Genomic DNA, 19,661 nt, shown 5'->3' on the forward strand with positions numbered 1-19,661 from the left:
TCTATATCAAATGGATGTGAAGAGTGCCTTTCTCAATGGCAAGATTGAAGAAGAAGTGTATGTTGCACAACCGCCTGGCTTTGAAAATCCAAAACATCCTGACATGGTATACAAGCTCAACAAGGCACTGTATGGCCTCAAACAAGCCCCTCGGGCCTGTTATGACACACTCAAATACTTCCTGAAGAGCAAAGGCTTCATACCTAGTTCCCTAGACCCCACTCTCTTCACGAAGACATATGATGGTGAACTATTTGTGTGCCAAATATATGTGGATGACATTATCTTCGGCTGCATCAATCAGAAGTACAGTGAAGAGTTTGGATATATGATGCAAGAGCAATATCAGATGTCCATGATGGGGGAGCTGAAGTTCTTCCTTGGTCTTCAAATACGACAACAACGCAATGGCATCTTCATATCTCAAGAGAAGTATCTCAAAGATTGCCTGAAGAAGTTCGGTATGCAAGACTGCAAAGGCTTCACAACACCAATGCCAGCCAAACATCATCTGGGTCCTGACGACAATGGTAAAGAGTTCGATCAAAAGGTATACCGCTCCATGATTGGTTCGTTACTTTATCTATGTGCATCTAGGCCAGATATTATGCTTAGTGTTTGCATGTGTGCTCGATTTCAAGCGGCACCAAAGGATTCGCATCACTTAGCTGTGAAGCGAATTCTTCGATATTTGGCTCACACCCCAACTCTAGGATTATGGTATCCAAAGGCCTCAGAGTTTGATTTGGTTGGATTCTCGGATGCTGATTATGCTGATGACAAAGTTGATCGCAAGTCTACATCAGGCACATGTCACTTTCTGGGACGATCACTTGTATGTTGGTCTTCAAAGAAGCAGAACTGTGTATCTCTCTCCACTGCTGAATCTGAATACATTGCTGCTGGATCTTGCTGCGCTCAGCTTCTGTGGATGAAGCGAACACTCAAGGACTATGGCATTCATCTGAAGCAAGTGCCACTTTACTGCGACAACGAAAGCGCCATCAAGATTGCCAACAACCCAGTTCAGCACTCGAAAACAAAGCACATTGAAATTCGTCATCACTTTCTCAGAGATCATGTTGTGAAGGAAGACATTGATATCATACACGTCAACGCTGAAGAGCAATTGGCAGATATCTTCACCAAGCCCTTGGATGAGAAGAGGTTTTGCAAGTTATGGTGTGAGCTAAATATCCTGGAATCCTCAAATGTCCTGTGATCAGGCACACATCCTAAGCCTTATGCATATTGATGACTTAGATGTGCAACACACGAAGTGAAGTATATCTTCAATCAATGAAGACATACATTCTAAGTGTGAACACATTAATGTGGAATTTGACTTCGGAGCGCCACGATAATTGTGCGCCGTGTCTGGGTCTAATACTTCCTATACGGTGGGTAACGCCACCACCAAACATTCTATTTTGAAGTGTTTCACTCATGGCGTTACCTTGCAATGTCTTCACATTTGGTTTGGCTTCAATCTCAACATGTCTTCATGATTATCTTCATTACGTTGATTATATAGATATATATATACTAGTGTTCTGTCCTCTACAGCATTCACTTATAGCTATGTCTTCTTGTTTGAATCTTTTGAACTAAGTGAATGTGATCGGACCCTAACCTCTCTATGCTTTCTATCTCAAATTCTATCTTTCCAAGTCATATGCATTCTATTGAAACTGTCGAATGTCTTCACTGCGTCCTTGTCAGCAGAAGATATAGAGACAACCATAAAGTCCGTTTTCAATGCTCATTCCTCCACATAAAATCCAGAGAAGCATGAACGACCACCTGACAATCCAGGCGTGCGTGGGACGTGGAACAAACCCCAAACTTCCGCAAACTGGCCACGCGTTCCTCAGATGCGAATCGCCAGGGGCACCTGTGTAATAGCACAGTGCCGCCCTTGTGCCTATAAATACACAATCACAGTGGTAACTATCTCTTCTTCCACCCTCGCACGAACCCTAGCGCCACCGCTAGCTCTCGACGACGCCGGCGACGAAGCGCTTCGCCGCCGCAACCTCTCCGACGCCATCTTCACGCCGACCGCGGACATCGTCCTCTCCGCCGTCGCCGTAGGTCTCCTCCGTCGCCAAGTTAGGGCACGGACGAGTGAACTGCTCGGCCTCATCTCTCGCTCTGTCTAGCAGTTCTCAGTGTGGTAAATAAAACTGCCTTTTTACAGCACCGTTGATCCTATTGATCTGTCACTTTCTACCACAAGAAGTTTCTGTTCACACAAGCTAGATCTCTCTCAAACTGCATCTCATAACATGCCTAGTATATTCACTTGTGCTTCACAAAGTAGTTAGATTCCTCACTTGTACTGATCTGTGGATTCGTACAAATCTGGAACCAACTTCTTATCTATGAGTGAATGTCTTCGCACGATGAGGTCAATGTCTTCTAAACTGATTTATCTTCAAAATCTTCTGAGAATGCATATGACCTCTTCCCCTTCCCTCGCACCTTAATGCTGTCACAGGTACATGTCCGTGGGAGAATCCTTTGGTTCTCATAGTCTGCATTCATTTGCAGAATTCTTACAGCATCACATAAATTCTCCTGAAGCCAGTTCCTGTTGGTCCAGCAAGAGAAAGCCTTTGAAGCCTTTGAACGTCTTGAAGCCTTTCAAGTTAAAGTTTATGGCTTCAGAGAAAGCAGCAAGGAAGGGGGGCAGACAACGTCGTGGCGGAACATCCAAAGATCTGCCTGATGAACTCGCGGAAATGTATAAGACATATCCTGAAGAGGATTATGGTCAGCGCAAGACCCGAATCCAATGGATTCGACGCTATTGGGCAGAACAATGGTTCAAGTACCGCTTCACAACCCAAGAGTATGCTGAGAAAAGCGCCATCAAAAGACCGTGGGGAGACATCTTATACAAGAATCTCCAACCCAAGTCCAGAGATGAAGCTATTGCCCAAAGCTTCTATCCATGCATGGTTCGTGGGCCACAGCCTGATGATGCACATCCGTCGTCACTACTCTGGTGTCGTGACGACAATCTGTTCAAGCGCAACTTCCAGTTTGCCCAAAACTCAGCGAAGCAGAACAAGAAGAAATTTGGGTTAGACTTCAACCCTGGTCCCTCAGCACCAAGGGCAGATGGCACACGAGAAGCAGAACCCAATGTCATCGGTCCGTATGCCAACCTTGAAGGCCTCATCACCTACATCTTGGTTCCAGGGACTGCAGTGAATGAGCCTGCAGCTGACACTGAGTCTGATGAAGCGCCTGCAGTGCCTGCAGTGCTGAAGCCGAAGCAGTTGAAGAAGCCAAAAGCTTCAAAGCCAGCCCCTTCACCAAAAATCTCAAAGGCGAAGCCATTGGCGACTGCACCTCCTGAAGACAGTGTGCAGTCTGAAGACTTATCATGCGTCTCAAGGCACCAGAAGGCCAAGATGCCTCTGTCTCACACTGGCAAAGAGCTCACAGCTGCTGGCATCCTGCGCAGTGAAGCCATTGATCTGTCAAGTGATGAAGATCTTCGAGATGACGCTCTTGAGCAACTCATCAAGAGCAAAGAAGAAGCAGAAATCTTCAACAATCTGCCTCTCTTTGATGTCGCCATCATCCACAACTTCATTGACGAGTGGTTTGCCACACCAAACATCAGCTTTGAAGATCTACAGCTGCCCGTTGGCCTCAGCGTCGCCTTCCAAGGCGCTATTGCTTCAGAACTTGCTATTGCCCAGCGCATTGTTGGACTGAAGCAGAAAATTGATCATGAAAAGGCTCAGTTCAAGAAGCATATGGCCAAGCTCAGCGTGCAAGAAGTGAAGAGCTTCAAGATCATGTTGCATGAGCTAAAGGAAAACTTTCTGAAGAAGCATGCAGAAGCTCAGGGTTCACGTGAGCGGATGAAGACTCTGGCTGACATATGTGTGCAAGCCTACAATGAGGCTGAGAAGCGCAAGGCACTTGGGCGTCCTGGCATCGACCCCAAGATGGCCGCAAAGAAAAAGAAGAAGACTGTTCCAGCTGAACCAGAGGCACCAAGGCAGGAAGCAGTTCCGCTTGTCTTCCCAACTGCAACGACTGGCTCGAAGCCAAAGAGCCGGTCAACCGCTTCAGAGCTCAAGAAGACAAGAACTGCAGAGGCTGAAGCCAGGAAGAGGAAACACTCTGAAGCCTCTCCTTCTGCCCCCACTCAGAAAAAGCGAAAGATCAAGAAAGCTCGGGCTGCTCCCACAGAGCCCTTGATAGTTGAACCTATTTCTATGGTTCACCCTGACGCAGAACGTCAACTGACGGTTCATGAGCCTGCTTCCACAGAGACTCCTGAAGCTGAAGACATTCCAGCAGCTGATCCCATCGCTGCTGAAGACATTGGTCATCGTGACAATGTAGAAGATGATGCAGCCCTTCCTTAGTTAGAACACAGCGAACTCATCAGCATTGGTCGTCCACTGACGCCAATTGCACAGGATGCTTCATGGGCGGATCGCCCTCAAGAGGAAGAAGACTATGAGGCCCAGCCCACTCCAGCCCCACAGGCGTCGTCTGCGTTCCGCAGGCTTCGCAAAGGTCCAAGGCCTCAAGTCTATGCTGAAGACATTCCGGCTGCATCAGCCGCAGAAGAAGCACCACACGAGCCCACTCCTCTGCTCCACCAAGAAGCAGTTCTCCAGGAGAACGTGCTTGTGACCGACCCTCCAGCTAGTCAAGCGGAGGATGAAAATCTTGAGGCTGCCACAACCAACAACGAAGCTAATGTGGAGCCCTCCCCAGCAAAAGCTTCAGAAGATAGTGAAGCCACTGAACCCACAACTTCTGTTCCTGAGTCTGCTGCAGGTCCCCAATTCAACTATCATGTTGAGCACAGGCCTCAGGTCCAGAAGCCAATCCCCAGACTGCCAAGGTTTCCAGGTCCTGCATCAGCACCTGGCTCCTTCAACATCAATGGCTTCAGGGCAGACAACACGTTCTTCGATAGCTCCAAGAACCCCTACTCAAGAGAAAGGATATCATCTGATCGGTTCTGGAGCTATCCTCAGCGAAGCTACTACTCTTGCATTCTTTACAACCAAGGTCACATCTTTCCACACAAGCGCCTTGACGTTGAAGCTATAGCTGGTCTGCCCTGTCTAGAAGAAGCGTTGGATTGCTTCAAACAAGTGGGTCTGCTGCAGTTTGTCACTGATGAAGAGCATTGGAATGAAGAGCTGCTGCTACAATTCTATGCCACCCTTCACATCAAAGGATACAGTAGAGATTCAAAGACTTGGATCCTGGAGTGGATGACTGGCAACGTCCATCATGAAGCCAATGCATTTGACATCATTGAGCTCACTGGCTTGCCCACTCCAGGCGATCTTTTTGAGCAAGGCTGTCAACTGCATGCTGAAGCTATTGAGGGCATCTTTCAGCGGCCAGAACCTAATATGAGCCAAATGCTCAGCATGATGAAGCCATTGCCCCCAGATGCTGCGTATCCCACAGAGTTCTTCGTTGAAGACCTTGAGAACCTGCCCAGAACCATCTATCACATCATCCGGCGGACTCTCTGGCCTATCAAAGGGCACTCTCCAAATGCCAAGCTTCAGGGTGCAATGAAGACTTTAGTCTTCAACATACTTCATGGCAAATGCTTCAATGCACAGGACTTCTTCATACGCCAACTTGTTGCATCAGGCATGGATCTGCTTGGTTTGAAATTCTACGCCCCTTGGGTCATGCGGCTGATCAAGCTACACTCCGCCATCAAGTATCAGCCCTCAGCCCGCAACCATCGGATCTTCCTGCCTGATGTGGACATGTCAACTGAAGCCATATATTCTGAGCCTGGCAAGCAACCTCTAAGTCTTCAGAATGCAGAACATCAGAGCTTCACTCAGAATGTTGAAGGCGTTGAAGCAGTTTCTCGGGTGTATCCTTTGGCTGGCACTACACGTGCACCACACCCTGCTTCAACTGAAGCCACTGACAGTGCCACTGCTTCAGGACCCAAGAAGCGCACTCGCGTTCTCAACGACCGAGAGCTTCTTGTGGCCCTTCATCAGAAACAAGATAGGCATCATGACTGGCTGAAGCGTCAGATGAAAAGCCTCTTGGTGGATGTTAATCGCACTCGAAATCTTGCCACCAAGAACGCTTTTGTTGCCCATGAAACCTGTCGCCGCACATGGAAAGGGCTAAAGATGATGCTTTCTGAAGCTGATCTTCAAGAGGATGGCTTCACTGAGAGATTCAAATTTGACTCCACACCTCCTCGAAGAGCTGTGCTGCCGGGGACTCCATCTCTTGAAGACTCTGAGTTTTCTTCCTCTGCTGCCACAGTCACTGCCAGAATCATTGAGGAAGAAGACGATGCTACTTCACCACCATCTGCTTCAGCACCTCCAAGCTCTTCTGCACCGCCAAACAACATCAACAACCCTGCTACTTCATCTACTCCTCATGGGAATGAGTAGAGGCTCTATGTCTTCAAACCTTTTTGGTCATTACTGACAAAAAGGGGAGAAGCATATGAGATTGATAGTCTTCAAGCGGGTTCATATGGGCGGGTGCCTTATATTTTGCTTCGTGCTTACAACTCTCGTTTTTGCTACATTTGGTTCATATGAGTTGTAACACTTAAACCAGATGGTCGTCTGCTACTTGTTTGCCACCCTGTTTTGCGAAGATAAATTCCGCATGTGCGACGATAAATTCCGCACTTATCTCATTCTGCAGACGTCCATTTTCCATTATGCATGTCATTATCTTCATATAGTTTCACATGCATAGTGGATTGTCATCATAAGCTGAAGTGGATCTCCACAAGTACAACCTGCCATATGCATTTGCATTCCAAAAGCAAATTAACTTATATGCACATCTTTAGGGGGAGCCCTTGCAACTTATGAAGACAATTCCTTATCCTTTACAATTTCACAGACTATATTCCCTGTTGAAAACTTCAACTAGTTTGTCATCGATCACCAAAAAGGGGGAGATTGTAAGTGCATCTAGTGCCACCCCTAGTTGATTTTGGAGTATTGACGACAAACCTAGTTGAGGGACTAATGTGTTTGTGAGAATTGCAGGATAACACAGGTAGAAGTCCCTCATTGATTCGGTTTTACTACCAGAGATGACCCCTAAAAATGTATGAAGACATTGAAGTTCAAGGTGGTATATGAAGATATTCACATTGAAGACTATGACAAAAGAAGACACGATATGAAGCCTATGGAGCTCGAAGACTTAGATCTTTCGTAGTTCTTTTTCTTTTGTGTTGAGTCATAGGAACCACCGTACTGTTAAGTGGGGTCCAGGAGAACCAGTCAAAATGACTGAAGTGATGCCTAAACCAAAAACCTATGTCTTCGAGTGAAGACAATGAGAGCGAATCTTGTCCAGAGCCGGACAAGTCAGCTTTGCTTGTAGCCCAAGTAAAGTTGCCATGAGAGTTTGAAATCTGACCGTTGAGACACGTGTCAGTTCCTTAGTGACCCAGGGTCATTTTGGACAAATCAGGTCGGGTTGCCAAGTGGCTATAAATAGCCCACCCCCTATAACCATAAACGGTTGGCTGCTCAGATTTCAGTGCACGGCTTTTGTCGTTTGAGAGCAACCCACCTCGAAGCCTTTGAGAGAAAATTCCTAGCGAGGAGAAAATCCCTAACCACCCAGAGCCAGAGAGAATTGGGCATCACTTAAGTCTTCTTGTCTGAGTGATCTGAAGACTTATTACACTTGAGGACTGTGCATCCTCCAGCCGGTTAGGCGTCGCATTCTGAGCATCCAAGAGACATTGTGGATTGCCGGTGAACGAAGTCTGTGAAGGTTTGGGAGTCTACCTTGAAGACTTACCTGAGTGATTGGGCGAGGACTATGTGACCTTAGCTCAAGGAGAATACGGTGAGGATTTGGTGTCCTGCGCTGCGTGTTCAGGACTGGGTGTCCGGGACTGTGTGTCCTAAGGTTTAAATACCTAGCCGCTCCAACCAGACGTACAGTTGTCACAGCAACTGGAACTGGTCCAACACATCATTGTCTTCAACGAGTCACTGGTTTCATCTTCACTTCCTTTTACTTACTGATTAATCATTGTGAAGTCATTGCATCTGTTCTATCTTTTGTCTTCACAACGTGAGTGAATGATCTGTTTGGCTTCATAACATCTTCCTACCTGATCCTTATTACACTACAGCTATTTGTCACTATGCTTTCACTCTGTTGATACTTGACCATGGCTTGCCTAGTGTAGTCTACCTTCCGCTGCATAGTTATAGGCATATCTCTACTGTTTGTCTTCATAACTTCCACGTTTTGAAGACTTTCATAAAAATTGCCTACTCACCCCCCCTCTAGTCGATATAACGCACTTTCACTTAGGATTGGGTCTTGTCCATCACATCATTCTCCTAATGATGTGATCCCGTTATCAACGACATCCAATGTCCATGGTCAGGAAGCCGTAACCATCTATTGATCAACGAGCTAGTCAACTAGGGGCTTACTAGGGACATGGTGTTGTCTATGTATCCACACATGTATCTGAGTTTCCTATCAATACAATTCTAGCATGGATAATAAACGATTATCATGAACAATGAAATATAATATAATAATAACTAATTTATTATTGCCTCTAGGGCATATTTCCAACAGTCTCCCACTTGCACTAGAGTCAATAATCTAGTTCACATCGCCATGTGATTAACACTCACAGGTCACATCGCCATGTGACCAACATCCAAGAGTCTACTAGACTCAATGATCTAGTTCACATCACTATGTGATAAACACTCAAAGAGTTCTGGGTTTGATCATGTTATGCTTGTGAGAGAGGTTGTAGTCAACGGGTCTTGCCATATTCAGATCCCTATGTATTTCGCAAAACTTTACATCGTAGATGCTGCTGCCATGTTTCACTTGGAGCTATTCCAAATTGTTGCTCCATTATACGTATCCGGTATCTCTACTCAGAGCTATCCGGATAGGTGTTAAGCTTGCATCGACGTAACTCTTTATGTCGAACTCTTTATCACCTCCATAACCGAGAAATATTTCCTTATTCCTCTAAGGATAATTTTGACCGCTATCTGGTGATCTACTCCTAGATCACCTTTGTACCCTCCTGCCAAACATGTGGCAAGGCACACATCAGGTGCGGTACTTCAGCATGGCATACCGTATAGAGCCTATGACAAAAGCATAGGGGACGACCTTCATCCTTTCTCTTTCTTATGCCGTGGTCATGCTTTGAGTCTTACTCAACTTCACACCTTACAACTCAGGTAAGAACCCCTTCTTTGACTGATCTATTTTGAACTCTTTCAAAAACATGTCAAGGTGTGCGTTCTTTGAAAGTATCATCAGGCGTCTTGATCTATTTCTATAGATCTTGATGCCCAATATGTAAGCAGCTTTATCCAGGTCTTCCTTTGAAAATCACTCTTCAAACAACCGTTTATGCTTTCCAGAAATTCTACATTATTTCAGATCAACAATATGTCATCCACATATACTTATCATAAATATTGTAGTGCTCCCACTCACTTTCTTGTAAATACAAGTTTCTAGCAAACATTGTATAAACCTAAAAGCTTTGATCACTCCATCAAAACATATATTCCGATTCCGAGATGCTTGCTCTAGTCCATAGAAGGATTGCTGGAGCTAGCATACCTTTTAGCATCCTTAGGATCGACAAAACCTTTTATTGTATCACATACAACTTTTCTTACGAAAACTGGTAAGAAAACTTGTTTTGACATCCATCTGTAAGATTTCATAATCGAAAAATACAGCTAATGCTATCATGATTCCGACGGACTTAAGCATCGCCACGGGTGAGAAATTCTCATCGTAGTCAACTCCTTGAACTTGTGAAAAGACTCTTTCCCACAAGTCGAGCTTCATAGACGGCAACATTACCGCCCACGTCCATCTTCTTCTTAAAGATCCATTTATCTCAATGGCTTGCCGATCATCGGGCATGTCCACCAAAGTCCATACTTTGTTCTGATATATGGATCCTATTTCGGATTTCATGGCTTCTAACCATTTGTCGGAATACGGGCCCACCATCGCTTCTCCATAGCTCGTAGGTTCATTGTTGTCTAACAACATGATATCTAAGACAGGATTACCGTACCACTTAGGAGTAGTACATATCCTTGTCGACCTACGAGGTTTGATAGCAACTTGATCCGAAGCTTCATGATCACTATCATTAACTTCCTATTCAACAGACGTAGGCGCCACAGAAAACATCTTTCTGTGTTGCATCACTCTCTGGTTGAAGTAAAGGTTCGACAACCTCATCAAGTTCTATCTTCCTCCCACTCAATTATTTCGAGAGAAACTCCTTCTCGAGAAAGGACCCGTTCTTAGCGACAAACAATTTGCCCTCGGATCTGAGATAGAAGGTATACCCTACTGTCACCTTTGGGTATCCTATGAAGATGTGTTTGTCTGCTTTGGGTTCGAGCTTCTCCGGCTGAAGCCTTAAGCATGGCAGCCCCAAACATTAAGAAACGACAACTTTGGTTTCTTGCCAAACCAATGTTCATACGACGCCGTCTCAACGGACTTAGATGGTGTTCTATCTAAAGTGAATGCAGCTGTCTCTAACGCATAACCTCAAAATGAAAACGGTAGATTGATAAGAGACATCATAGATCGCACCATATCTCATAAGGTTCGATTACGATGTCCGGACACATCATAACTCAGTGGTGTTCCAGGTGGCTTCAACTGTGAAACAATTCCACAATGTCTTAAGTGATTGCCAAACTCATAACTCAGATATTCTCATTGATCAGATCATAGGAATTTGATATTCTTGTTATGATGATTCTTAACTTCACTCTGAAATCGCTTGAACTTTTCAAACATTTCAGACTTGTGCTTCATTAAGTAAATATACCTATATCTACTCAAATCGTCAGTGAAGATGAGAAAATAGCGATATCCACCACACGCTTCAATTCTCATTGGATCACACGCATCAGCATGTATGATTTCCAACAAGTCACTTGCCCGTTTCATTGTACCTGAAAGCGGGGTCTTAGTCATCCTGCCCATGAGGCATGGCTCGCATGTGTCAAGCGATTCAAAATCAAGTGACTCCAAACATCCATCGACATGGAGTTTCTTCATGCATCTTACGCCAATATGACCTAAGCGGCAGTGCCACGAGAAAGTGATACTATCATTATTAACTCTACATCTTTTGGCGTGAACATGTGTATCACCACGACCGAGATTCAATGAACCATTCACATAGGGTGCATGACCATGAAAGGTATCATTCATGTAAACAGAATGACCATTATTCTCTAACTTAAATGAATGACCGTATTGCAATGAACATGATCTAATCATATTCATGCTCAACGTAGACACCTGATAACATTTATCTAGGTTCAATACTAATCCCGAAGGCACATGGAGCGTGTGATGGTGATCTCATCAACTTTGGAAAGACCTCCAACACACATCGTCACCTCGCCCTCAGCCAGTCTCTATTTAGTCCGTAGCTTTTGCTTCAAGTCACCAATAATAGTAACTGAACCGGTATCCAATACCCAGGTGCTACCAGGAGTACTTGTGAGGTACACATTAATAACACGTATATACTTTGTTGAAGTTGCCAGCCTTCTTATCTACCATGCATTTGGGGTAATTCCGCTACCAGTGACCGTTCCCCTTACAATAGAAGCACTTAGTCTCGGGTTTGGGTTCAACCTTGGGTTCCTTCACTGGAGCGGCAATTGGTTTGCCATCCATGAAGTTTCCCTTCTAGCCCTTGCCCTTCTTGGAACCATGGTCTTGTCAAACCATCAACACTTGATACTCTTTCTTGATTTCTACCTTCTGCGGTTTTAAACACCGCGAACAGCTCCGGGATCAACTACATCCCTTGCATGTCATAGTTCATCACGAAGATCTAGTAGCTTAGTGATAGTGGCTAGAGAACTCTATCAATCACTATCTTATCTGGAAGTTTAACTCCCACTTGATTTAAGTGATTGTAGCACCCAAACATTATGAGCACATACTCACTAGCTGAGCTATTCTCCTCCATCTTGTTGGCAAAAAAACTTGTCAGAGGTCTCACACCTCTCAACACGGGCATGAGCCTGAAATCCCAATTTCAGCTCTTGGAACATCTCATATGTTCTATGGCGTTCAAAACGTCATTGGAATCCCGATTCTAAGCCGTAAAGTATGGTGCACTAAACTATCAAGTAGTCATCAGGATGTGTCTGTCAGGTGTTCACAACATCCACAGACGACGTTGTAGGGGTTTGCACATCGAGCGGTGCATCAAAGACGTAAGCCTTCTGTGTAGCAGTGAGGACACTCCTCGGACTACGGACCTAGTCCGCATCAGTGCTTACAATATCTTTCAACTTGGTCTTTCTCTAGGAACGTATTGGAACAGGGAGCTACAACATGAGCTATTTATCTACAACATATTTGCAAAGACAATTTAGACTATGTTCATGATAATTGAGTTCATTTAATGAACTCCCACTCAGATAGACATCCCTCTAGTCATCTAAGTGAAACATGATCCGAGTCAACTAGGCCGTGTCCGATCATCACGTGAGACGGACTAGTCAACATCGGTGAACATCTTCATGTTGATCGTATCTTCTATACGACTCATGATCGACCTTTCGGTCTTCCGTGCTCCGAGACCATGTCTGTACATGCTAGGCTCGTCAAGTCAACCTAAGTGTTTTTGCTGTGTAAATCTGGCTTACACCCGTTGTATTCGAACGTTAGAATCTATCACACCCGATCATCACGTGGTGCTTCGAAACAACGAACCTTCGCAACGGTGCACAGTTAGGGGGAACACCTTTCTTGAAATTTTAGCGAGGGATCATCTTATTTAAGCTACCGTCGTTCTAAGCAAATAAGATGTAAAACATGATAAACACCACATGCAATCAAATAGTGACATGATATGGCCAATATCATTTTGCTCCTTTTGATCTCCATCTTCGGGGCTCCATGATCATCGTTGTCACCGGCATGACACCATGATCTCCATCATCATGATCTTCATCATCGTGTCTTCTTGAAGTTGTCTCGTCATCTATTACTTCTACTACTATGGCTAACGCTTTAGCAATAAAGTAAAGTAATTACATGACGTTTAAGTTGACACGCAGGTCATAAATAAATTAAGACAACTCCTATGGCTCCTGCCGGTTGTCATACTCATCGACATGCAAGTCGTGATTCCTATTACAAGAACATGATCAATCTCATACATCACATATATCATTCATCACATCCTTTTGGCCATATCACATAACAAGGCATATGCTGCAAAAACAAGTTAGACGTCCTCTAATTGTTGTTGCAAGTTTTTACGTGGCTGCTATAGGTTTCTAGCAAGAACGTTTCTTACCTACGCCAAAACCACAACGTGATATGCCAATTTCTATTTACCCTTCATAAGGACCCTTTTCATCGAATACTAAAGTGGGAGAGACAGACACCCGCTAGCCACCTTATGCAACTAGTGCATGTCAGTCGGTGGAACCAGTCTCACGTAAGAGTACGTGTAAGGTCGGTCCGGGCCGCTTCATCGCACGATGCCGCCGAATCAAGATAAGACTAGTAACGGCAAGCAAATTGACAATATCCACGCCCACAACTGCTTTGTGTTCTACTCGTGCATAGAAACTACGCATAGACCTAGCTCATGATGCCACTGTTGGGGAATGTAGCAGAAATTTAAAATTTTCTACGCATCACCAAGATCAATCTATGGAGTAATCTAGCAACGAGGGGAAGGAGAGTGCATCTACATACCCTTGTAGATCGCTAAGCGGAAGCGTTCAAGTGAATGGGGTTGATGGAGTCGTACTCGTCGTGATTAAAATCACCGGAGATCCTAGTGCCGAACGGATGGCACCTCCGCGTTCAACACACGTGCAGCCCGGTGACGTCTCCTACGCCTTGATCCAGCAAGGGGAGAAGGAGAGGTTGGGGAAGACTCCATCCAGCAGCAGCACGACGGCGTGGTGGTGGTGGAGGAGCGTCGCAATCCTGCAGGGCTTCGCCAAGCACCGCGGGACAGGAGGAGGGAGAGAGGCAGGGCTGCGCCGTGGAGAGGTCAAAACTCATCTGTTGTCAGCCCCAAAGTCCTCAAGTATATATAGGAGAGAGGGAGGGGGGTGCGCCCCCTTTAGGGTTTCCACCCCAAGGGGTGCGGCAGCCCCAAACCCATATAGGGTGGCGGCCAAGGGGGGGAGAGGGGAAACTTGCCCCCCAAGCTAGGTGGAGGCGCCCCCTCCCCAAACCCTAGGCGCCTTGGGCCCTTGTGGGGGGCGCACCAGCCCACCTGGGGTTGGTCCCCTCCCACACTTGGCCCATGCAGCCCTCCGGGGCTGGTGGCCCCACTTGGTGGACCACCGGGACCCTCCCGGTGGTCCCGGTACATTACCGATAAAACCCGAAACTTTTCCGGCGACCAAAACAGGACTTCCCATATATAAATCTTTACCTCCGGACCATTCCGGAACTCCTCATGACGTCCGGGATCTCATCCGGGACTCCGAACAACATTCGGTAACCACGTATATCTATTCCCTATAACCCTAGCGTCATCGAACCTTAAGTGTGTAGACCCTACGGGTTCGGGAACCATGCAGACATGACCGAGACAACTCTCCGGCCAATAACCAACAGTGGGATCTGGATACCCATGTTGGCTCCCACATGTTCCATGATGATCTCATCGGATGAACCACGATGTCAAGGATTCAATCAATCCCGTATACAATTCCCTTTGTCTAGCGGTACGATACTTGCCCGAGATTCGATCGTCGGTATCCCGATACCTTGTTCAATCTCGTTACCGGCAAGTCTCTTTACTCGTTCTGTAACACATCATCCCATGATCAACTCCTTGGTCACATTGTTCACATTATGATGATGTCCTACCGAGTGGGCCCAGAGATACCTCTCCGTTTACACGGAGTGACAAATCCCAGTCTCGATTCGTGCCAACCCAACAGACACTTTCGGAGATACCTGTAGTGAACCTTTATAGCCACCCAGTTACGTTGTGACGTTTGGTACACCCAAAGCATTCCTACGGTATCCGGGAGTTGCACAATCTCATGGTCTAAGGAAATGATACTTGACATTAGAAAAGCTTTAGCATACGAACTACACAATCTTTGTGCTAGGCTTAGGATTGGGTCTTGTCCATCACATCATTCTCCTAATGATGTGATCCCGTTATCAACGACATCCAATGTCCATGGTCAGGAAACCGTAACCATCTATTGATCAACGAGCTAGTCAACTAGATGCTTACTAGGGACATGGTGTTGTCTATGTATCCACACATGTATCTGAGTTTCCTATCAATACAATTCTAGCATGGATAATGAACGATTATCATGAACAATGAAATATAATATAATAATAACTAATTTATTATTGCCTCTAGGACATATTTCCAACACTATGATGCACTTCACTCTTTTCTTGACGTAAGCCGAGGAATCAATCATGTTATTTCTTATACTTGTTTACTAATTGGGTGCTCCTTTTAGGATTTCACATCACATTCATCCTAGAAAACCATAGGACATTAACCTTAGGAACACGTTCTACGGTTAGGATCAAATAAGCGACCATGGTCTTGATTTGTTGTCCAGCCTACGCAAGCGAACTTCCCGCCCAGCCAACTAGTCATCGTGCTAAGAACCCCAAGGCCATCAAAGATGAGGTGGACCGGCGACTGCGTCGACATGAAGCACACGGAATCTAGATGAACCATATGAATTATGTCATGTTTAATTTATGTACTATTTAATGGGGGTTGTTGTGCTTAGGCCGACAGATATTATTAAAAGATCTGCCACCTTGCAAGCTGTCAGATCTGACACAATCTATCGGTTGAATGTTTCCTCTACTTCGCAACAGAGATCTTGTTGTAAAAAACATTTGCAATAGAGGTTGTGTTGCGGATTTTTTTGCAACATAGGTTGGGGTGTGGATTTTTTTTTTCAACAGATGTCGTGTTGCAGTGTTTTTTTTGCAACATAGGATATGTTGCCGTTTTTTGCAACATAGGTTTTTTGTCTTCACTTTTGTTACAACAATGGTGATTTGTGGAAAAACTTTTGCAACATAGATAATGTTGCAAAAAATTTTGCAACTGGAAACAATGTGCAGAAGCGTCGCCATCGTTGCCTGCGTCTAGCGCGTCACCGCCGACCGCAACAGGTCTGTAGAGTCGTCGCACCTGCTGTTGCAGAAGCACGCTGATGAGTCGTGCCTCGCCTGAAAAGCAACTTGAGGTGAGCGAGCCGTCAACGAAAAATAGCAGGAAGTGAAGGACGGCGGTGAAGGCCTACCTCACCGGCGAATGACGACTACCGACGCGGGTCGATGGCGAGCATGGGCGCGCGTGAGCGCGTGGCGGAAGCCGACTGGTAGCGTCTCATTCTATCTGGGGAGGAGAGATGCGAGAGAGAGGAGAGAGTCGTGGAATACGATGCAACTAAGTTCTATTTCAAAAAATCAGATGGATACATATGTAGAGCCCATAGGGACACGTGTTGTGTAGAGGAAGCGACGGACGTGATATCCATTTTCAGCCGGTTGACATTGAGTGTTTTTCCTATTTAATTTACGTTGCACTTGAAATTAAGTTGTATGCTATGGACAGAATTTTGCATAAATCCCTAATTTTCACTTTTGGTATTGTTCCTCACAAAATCCCAACAAAACAATTTCCCGTTGATTTTTTCGTAAAATATAAAAGGGAAAGGAGCAGGTTTCCGCCCAACGGCTCTCTTCAACATTTCCCCACCGAGGTCGCCTTCCCCGCCCCGGAGCCCGCTCGCTCAAGAACAAAGAACCAGAACCAGGAGGGAGAAATCCCAAATCCCGAGCCCCCATGGAAAGCAACGGCGAGCCCCCCAACAAGGCCGCCGCGCTCGCCCCCGCGGCCGTCCCCGGCGCCGCCGCCGCGGTCCCTGGAGGCGGCGTGGATTTCTTGAGCCGCCTCCCCGACCACCTCCTCGTCGACATCCTCCTCCGCCTCCGCACCAAGGAAGCCGTCGCGACGAGCGTCCTATCCCGGAGATGGCGCGGCGTATGGGCCCAGCTTCCCCACCTCTTCTTCGACGGCGTACACCCCTCCGTGCCCGCCCGTGCCCTCGCGGCCTACGAGGCCCTCGCCGCCCCGGAGGCGCACGACATCCAGAGCCTCGCCGTCTCGCCCTACCAGGTGGACGCGCGGGAGACCTTCGCCTGGCTTTCCCTCGCCGCGCCCCTCCTCTGCGGCCGGCTCCACCTCGACGACAGCCGCGCCGTGTCGGACGAAATGGAAGAGCTCTTTCGGGGACGACGACCACGGCACGACGGCGAGGCGTCCGAGATGCCCTGCTTCAGGAGAGCCACAGAGATTCGACTTCGCCTCGGGTTTCTTACCCTGGAGCTGCCACGGGTCGGCGTCTTCGACGCGCTTAGGCTGATGCGGTTGCAGAACTTCCAGTCCCGGGGCCAGTTTCTCATCAGCGACACCATGCTCCCGTCCTTGCAAGAACTAACCATGAGCAGCGTCCGTGACATGAACGTGCTGACGCTCAACTCCAAGTCTCTGGTATCTATTGATCTGTCCTATCTCATGGGGCTTGAGCGTCTCCACATCACGGCTCCAGGGCTCCATCAGCTAGATGTGGTACGCTGCTTCTATGATTCTCTCAAACCAGTTGCCAGCATTACTGCAGAGAGATTAGAGGTGTTCAGGTGGAATGGGCCTTATGATCTAGAGTCTGTCCACCTCGGAGAGATGCCATGCCTCCAGACGCTCGGAGCACCTCCTATGGACACACATCGTTGGCGAGGTTTTCAGATGGCTCAGATATGTGCAGGGTTTCTTGGTCGCTTTGCAGCAGTTCACCACCTTGAGCTTGAGATGACTCTTGGTGTGAGTGCCTTTTCTTCCTCTTGGATACAATTATTTTTACGGTCTCCTCTTGGACTTAAACTGTGCAATGTTATTCATGAGCATAAATTATTCTCTCCTTGAATAATATCGATCAGTGTGCCATTGAGATAAAATTGTATTGTAACGAGGCAAGATCATACGTATCTTTTCATTGATAGAAGGAGTGTGAGAAATTACAATCGGGTGGGGAAGTACATCAAACGACACATGCACAAGATGGTTAAGTAACTGTTGACTAGTATGGAAGTGCACAAGCATAATTAGAGCAGGAAAGCAGCAAATAGGAGTTCCGAAATAGCATTGTTGGTATTGTAGAATATGCTTCTAGTGGTTTGAGTTTGCAAGTATCCTTCAGGAAATCAGGAAATAGGTGGTCAGAAACAGCATTGTCGGTATTGTAGGATATGCTTCAAGTGGTTTGAGTTTGTGTTTGTACATGTGCAAGTATCGTTCAATAAACCAGAAAATAAGAGTTCAGAAACAGCACCTTTGGTGTCGTAGAATGTACATTCAGTGGTTTGAGTCTGCAAGTTTGTACATATGCAAGTATCCTTCAGGAAATCAGGAAATAGGTGGTCAGAAACAGCATTGTCAGTATTGTAGGATATACTTCAAGTGGTTTGAGTTTTTGTTTGTACATGTGCAAGTATCGTTCAATAAAGCAGAAAATGGGAGTTCAGAAACAGCACCGTTGGTATTGTAGAATATTCATTCAGTGGTTTGAGTTTGCGAGTGTCGTTCAGGAAAGCAGAAAATAGGAGCTCAGAAACAGCACTGTTGGTATTGTAGGATATACTTCAAGTGGTTTGACTTTGCACGTCTGTACATGTGCAAGTATCCTTCAGGAGCAGCATTGTTGGTTTTGTAGAATATGCTACTGTGCCTTTTGACTTATGCGTAAGATATTCTACTGGTGGTTTTTAGATATGTATATATTGCAAGGATTCTCAGAGTATACAAGGAAAAGATCGAATGTTAAGGCTGATGTAGTTTCTCAATCTGTTACTCAGAGTGTAAATTCACTGAGGATCATTTTTATGGGCTCACCTTTTTTGACTTCCAATGAATCAGCCGAGGATGGATAGCTCGTTGCTCCTGATGGAAGACATAGTCATCCCTAATGTGGATATCTTGGGGTTATCCTTAGAAACAAATGAACATGCTTTTGAAAGAAGTGTACTGCGGTTTCTCACGAAGTGTCATGGTATAAGAGAGCTGCGCCTATCATTCGAAATCCGAGATGAGGTAATCATACCCTCTGTAGTATACCTGTATTCAGCATTTTCAGCACCCTATGGTTACAATCTGTTGAACGACTGAAGTTACACACCGGCTGTTAAATTGAGCAATGCATTTATATTTCTTATATAATTGGGAACCAGAGCACACTAATGATTTTTAAGTGACACATAAATTCCAGTATAGCTGGTGTCCAATGGTGTGCATGAACATGAATGCCCATTGTGTATTGGACTAGAACTAAGTTCCCTTCTCTGTTAGGACTAGGAGAGCATAGACATGTTGAGGACATACAGCGGAAAAATAAGAGCATTACTAGGAAGGTGCATTAACATCATAATAAGGATAAGGAAAAGCTCTTGATACGAGTTAATTAATAGGAATAGTTGCAGAGGCCAGGGGTGCTCCCTCATTTTTTCGGACAAAAACTTGGTAGGTGTAGTTAGTATAAAGTGTACATATATTATCA

At 45.8% G+C, this 19,661-nt stretch overlaps 1 protein-coding gene across 1 annotated transcript; it reads left to right on the forward strand.

Annotated features, from left to right (window-relative positions):
- The first annotated feature begins 16,812 nt into the window (after nt 1-16,812).
- On the forward strand, nt 16,813-18,374 carry LOC125523473 (putative F-box/FBD/LRR-repeat protein At4g03220). The gene has a single exon (XM_048688508.1). The coding sequence runs from the start codon at nt 16,898-16,900 to the stop codon at nt 18,032-18,034; it is 1,137 nt and encodes a 378-aa protein (XP_048544465.1). The 5' UTR covers nt 16,813-16,897; the 3' UTR covers nt 18,035-18,374.
- Nucleotides 18,375-19,661: the final 1,287 nt, after the last annotated feature.

The sequence above is a fragment of the Triticum urartu genome, chromosome 7 (assembly GCF_003073215.2).
Source record: "Triticum urartu cultivar G1812 chromosome 7, Tu2.1, whole genome shotgun sequence".
Classification (NCBI taxonomy): domain Eukaryota; kingdom Viridiplantae; phylum Streptophyta; class Magnoliopsida; order Poales; family Poaceae; genus Triticum; species Triticum urartu.